Source organism: Atta colombica, unplaced genomic scaffold, assembly GCF_001594045.1.
Source record: "Atta colombica isolate Treedump-2 unplaced genomic scaffold, Acol1.0 scaffold187, whole genome shotgun sequence".
Lineage (NCBI taxonomy): Eukaryota > Metazoa > Arthropoda > Insecta > Hymenoptera > Formicidae > Atta > Atta colombica.
Window position 1 is genome coordinate 2,346,118 of NW_017259279.1, and position 5,782 is coordinate 2,351,899.

A 5,782-nucleotide genomic window follows, 5' to 3' on the forward strand; every position below is an offset into this window, starting at 1 on the left:
GTCTTCGCTTCCGTTATCAATATGACTCGACGATGCGATCGCGACTCGTGACTTTTTGCGATTGCGGAAAAGCCGGAAGTCCATCACCGTTCGCTCACCGACGAGAGATCTATATGCCAATCTCGAAAGTGCCAATCTTTTCTTTCCCTCTATTCTCGTGATTCGATCGCACGAATGACGAGATAACAACCGGATATCGTTCTCGTAGGTGGCATAATGCCCGAAGTTCGAAACTCTCCACTAATGGGCGGGGCAAACTTCTCGCGTGCATAGATGTCGACTTGTTTCCCTTTCGATGGGAAAAGAAAAATGCATTGTCATCTCTTAATGAAATTACGTGAATCTTTGACAATTTGTTATTTATTATAAAAAATCGGATGTTCTATTTCTCCATCATTTTCATGTATTTTTATAATTGATTAATATCATTCATATGATAACTTTAATGTTGATTTATGTATGGTTAAGAATTATTTTAGATTCTACGCCAGTGACTTGGGGGAGTACATGTAGTTACGAATATTCTATGTAATCATGGTAAGCGTGTAGGAAATAAGAAGGTAATAGTTGAGAACAAGTAGTTCTATCTTCGTAAGTGATTTTCGATTTTATTACAGGGAAATTTTGCGCTAGAAAGAGGACTATCTGCGTCATTGAATGTTTCGTACTTTGCGTTAAAAATAAATGGAATAGTGAAGGAGAAGGAAAATTACATAAGAATACTTTTACTAACAAGTAAGGTATGTAAAGAATATATTGGATATAATAGATTTTTGAAAATAAAATATATTTCTTTTGTGCATAACTTTGATAATTATGCATAAATACATATGGATTTATTGGCTATTTATACAATCGAAGTTTCTACCGAGTAATAAATATGCATCTATTCAATGTGACGATATTATTGCATAAATGTATAAACTATATAAATTTATAGATGCGTCTATTTGCACAATAATGCCAGAAATAACAAAGATAACTTTTCAATTATATCCTTGTTTACGCATTATTTATTTGTTTTGTTATAATTTTGTCTTTACTTTTTAGTGCCATGTATTGTTTAATGTATTTTTGTAATATTTTAAAGTAGTTTGATTTATACGAGATGAATCAATAATATAACTATATGGGGAGTAATTCCTTTTTACAAAAATAAGTTTAGAATAAACTTTTTTTTTGTTTGAAGTTTTATTTCCGAGAATCTAATTTATGGAAATTGTATTCAGTATTACGTGTCTTCAATGAAGATTTTGAAAAGATACAAACTTGTAGTGTAAACATTACATTCACTTTATGAATAGCAAAATTTAAAAAAATGATAAATGGGTTGTCCGGAAATGAATTGGGTTGTTCGTGCCGATTTTTGGTAAATGGCATAAGGACAGGTCTGAATATATCAGAACAATTGAAAACAAATGACATACATATTGTAAAAGATGGTACTTCAGGCATACTTGGAAAAAAATTTGGTTGCGATACGTTAATTTTTGTCAGTTTTATACGCCTTTGAATATGGAAGAAAACAAAGTGCATTTAATGCTTTTCTTTTACCGGAAAGGCAAAAATGCCACACAAGCGACAAACAAGATATGCACTGTTCATGGCGAAGGTGCTGTAGCTGAAAGAACTGTGCGGAAGTGGTTTGCTAGGTTTAAAGCTGGTAATTTCTTGAAGATCAAGAACGCCCGGATAGGCCTTCCATCACAGATGAACATCAGATTAAAATACTGATCGAGAATAATCCACGATATACGATTATACGATACGTAAATTAGCAGAAATGTTGAATATGTCAAAATTCACCATACACGAGCATTTTGTGAAGCTACATAAACTGTTTTGATGTATGGGTTCCCCACGATTTAAGAGAAAAATCTGATGGATCACATTTCTATTTGCGACTCGCTCTATAAACGCAACGAGGAGACACCATTTTTGAAGCAAGTAATGACGGAGGATGAAAAATGAATCATTTACAATAATAATGTTGAACGAAAAAGATCTTGGGGAAAGCGGAATGAACCATCTTTAGCCACCCCAAAAGCTGGTCTTCATCCAAAGAAGGTCATGCTCTGTGTCTGGTGAGATTGGAAAGGGATCCTGTATTATGAGCTTTTACCAAACAACGAGACGATAAATTCAGAGAAGTATTGTTCCCAATTAGACGAATTGAAGACAGCAATTGAACAAAAACGTCCAGAAATAGCGAATCGGAAGGGCATCGTGTTTCATCAGGACAATGCGCGCCCTCATATGTCTTTAATAACTCGACAAAAGTTGTTGGAGCTCGGTTGGGATCGGGGGGATCTACCCCATCCACCATATTCACCAGACCTCGCGCTTTCTGTTTTTCACCTATTTCGATCATTACAAAATTCCCTTAATGGAAAAAGCTTCAACTCTTTGGTCGAGGTAAAAAATCACTTAGAAAAGTTTTTCGCTGAAAAACCTAAGAGATTCTGGAAGGACGGAATTTTCAAGTTGCCTGAAAGATGGAGAAAGATTGTAGAACAGAATGGCACCTATATAATTTAATAAATGTATATTAAAATTTAAATCTTCTGCGTTTCAATTTTCCTTCAAAATCGATACGAACTTTCCGGACAACCCAATAGTTAAATTGTATTAATTTATTATTTTAAGATTAACTTTAATCTCGGTTTAACTTACTGTTTATTTTTTCTAATTTTTAAAATTAAATAAGATAAAGAATAAATTGAACCGAAATTAAAGTTAATCTTATAATGGAACCGGAGCTTAAGAGAGAAATTGTTTTATACAACAAAGCCTTGGAAGAAGTTTATCCTGTAATTTTCATTTATTTTTGTGCAAGAAATTTCCCGCGTTCGATTGTATTATACGCTTGTTCTGTACATAAAAGATATATTCTTCTTATATATTTTGACTTGAATTTGAATTCAAATTTTGATCTCTCGATCTCGTAAGTAGATGATCGATAAATTGTGCTCCGACTTCACACTTCACGCTTGGTTGAGAATCACTGGGCAGAGTCATGCATGCGCAGTGCAATCAAGCTGACGCATGCATAACCTATCAGATCCAATCAAGACTGTCAAGAGGGTTGTTTTCGTTCGTGATAATTGTGATATCCTTGATGATTTCGCGAGGATATGAATTGTCATTGTAAAAATACGCGATAGCCCCTGAGAATGGCTGCGCCTTATCTAGGCGTGAGCGATATCGTTCATCTGAACGTTGGCGGCACTAGGTAGATTAATTGTTCACTAGTCATCAGTTTTTCTATCATCTGTTTTTACTTGACCTTGTTAAGTAAAATCTAACTCTTGCACTTACATATCAAGAGATTGGTTTATATCTTTCAGATTATTTTACATTTTTTATCTTGATATTTTATTGCTTCTTGGATCTTTTGTTAGATTTTTTTCATCAATCTCTCACTAGTCTTTTACATGTCTTGACAGCATCAAATCAATTCTCTTTTCAGATTCTCCACATCTCGTCAAACTCTGACGTGGATCCCGGATTCTTTCTTTACAGCACTGTTAAGTAACAGAATCGACAGTCACAAGGATGAGACTGGTGCACTTTTTATAGATAGAGATCCGAAGTTGTTCTCTATTATATTGAATTATCTTCGTACCAAGGACATTGATCTAAAAATTATAGATATTCGAACTTTAAGGCATGAAGCAGAGTATTACGGTATTACTCCCTTAGTTAAACGATTGATACTCTGTGAAGATTTGACTCAATCATCTTGTGGCGATGTACTGTTTTATGGTTATTTACCACCTCCAAGTGTGTTAATCATTATTTATCACTTATTGTAATAAATATAAAGTGAGAAAGCAAAACTGTAAAATGAGAATGTAATGATTCTGTTTATTTAAAAAAGGTATACCGCTTCAAGAACCTGTTGCAGTAACATCAAATATCAGTGATGTATCAGTTCATATTAGAGTTAGTTCAGCTTCAAATTCTAGAATTGATGGATCATCTACCTCGCAATCTATGACAACCACTAACTCTGCTAATCAAAGTGCTAACGGTATTTATAGATTTTATCACTGATTTATTATTAATAGTATTAATCTCCAGAGTTGACAATGAATTTATTGGACTTACTCTAATATATTCTTTATGTTGCTTTTATAAATTTGAATTATTGTTCATAATCAAAAAGTAAAAAGGACAATGGGAATCAAATGTAGAAAACAGTGTTTAATGATAAAAAAATGTGTGTGTGTGTGTGTGTGTGTGTGTGTGTATTTTTTTTTTTTAAATTACAACAACATAAATATTAAGTCACGAGAACAATTGCTCAATATTTGTGACTTTTTTAATTATTTAATGTATTATAAATAAACTTAGAGAGAAAGAGAGAGAGAGTATTCTTTTTTAGAAATTATGTTATTATATCAAGAATTTTACTTAGAAATGTAATTTTGTTTTGATGTCTTCATGATTCCTTTATTAATTAATATCTTCTAATCAACATAAATTAAATGAGTTTTACAAATTCATCAGCTCTAAAGTTAATAGATATAATCTAAAATATTTAGCGTCAGAAAGAAAATTGACAAATAATTGTTTTGCCATAGGGCTACAAAATCATAAAGGGGCATTGGGAACCCATATGAGAAATTCTTCTTTAGATTACCGATTGCCACAACGCGGTCTTCCGCATTCTCGGACACCATCTCTAGATCTGAGACATGCTAGGAACAATTCGGCTGATTTGAATAAATTATATAAAAATGATATCGGTTTAATATTTGGATCACAGCAAGGTACCAATGAATCATTTTTTGTAAAATGATGTCCATTTTTTGCTTTTCACTTCTAATATTTATAAAATTACTTGATTGTAGTTTCATCATGGGTAGACCCTCTGAGAGTACAAATCATAAAAGCGCATCACAACTGGATAGTGATCGCTTACGCGCATTTTATCACATGCTATCGGCTGAAGGACTCGTCTGGATGGCAACACGTGTTCACCAGTCCACATATCGAATGCATAATAGAGCGCGTGGCGATAAATGCAAAGATGGGAAGTGGCGCGGATGGCAAGATGGTTGCGATCTCCTATGGCAGTCAAGTAAGACTTTGGGGTGTGTCCGAAGAAGGGATCAAAATCAATGTGGGCACATTTAATTTAAATGTACGTGTGGAATACTTATTCTTCATTGGCAGCCAGTTAGTTGCGTTATCGCCGACTGGAAAAATCGGTGTGTGGCACGCGATGACTCATCATTGGCAGATACAGGACGTAGTGCCCATCCTGTCATTTGACACAGCTGGATCTTTTCTTCTATTAGGTTGCAATAATGGTTCTATTTATTATATTGGTAAGAAAAAAAAATATTATATTTCTAAGTAAAATTCTTGGTGGACACAAATTGTCAATTTATATATTAGAAGAGTGTTATGAGAGAGTATAAAAATTTTCTCTCAAAAATCTTAAATATTAAAAGTATTTAAATCATTAAAAAAATATTTAATGGATTTAAATCATTTTGTAGATCATAAGCTAATTTTTAAAGAATTATATTTGTGTAATCATATATATTTCGATTACTTGAATTTCGATTATATGAATTACAGATATGCAAAAGTTTCCTTTGCGAATGAAGGATAACGACCTACTCGTGACCGAGTTATATCGAGATCCGAGTTATGATCCTATAACTGCGATATCTGTATATTTGACGCCGAAAACTAGTAAGTCTTTTTTTATGATTATTCTTATCTTAATGTAAGAATGTCATCAAATAATAAAAATCTAGAATTCCAA

At 33.1% G+C, this 5,782-nt stretch overlaps 1 protein-coding gene across 1 annotated transcript in view; it reads left to right on the forward strand.

The window, feature by feature from the left end:
- Positions 1-3,035: 3,035 nt before the first annotated feature.
- Positions 3,036-5,782, forward strand: part of LOC108686608 (BTB/POZ domain-containing protein KCTD3) — a 6,161-nt gene continuing 3,414 nt past the window's right edge. Inside the window, exons 1-6 of the mRNA XM_018192007.1 lie at positions 3,036-3,232; positions 3,470-3,783; positions 3,881-4,033; positions 4,587-4,775; positions 4,857-5,336; positions 5,593-5,709. Of these exons, the coding sequence (XP_018047496.1) occupies positions 3,174-3,232; positions 3,470-3,783; positions 3,881-4,033; positions 4,587-4,775; positions 4,857-5,336; positions 5,593-5,709 (1,312 nt within the window). The 5' untranslated portion in view covers positions 3,036-3,173. The remainder of the gene's footprint in view (positions 3,233-3,469; positions 3,784-3,880; positions 4,034-4,586; positions 4,776-4,856; positions 5,337-5,592; positions 5,710-5,782) is intronic.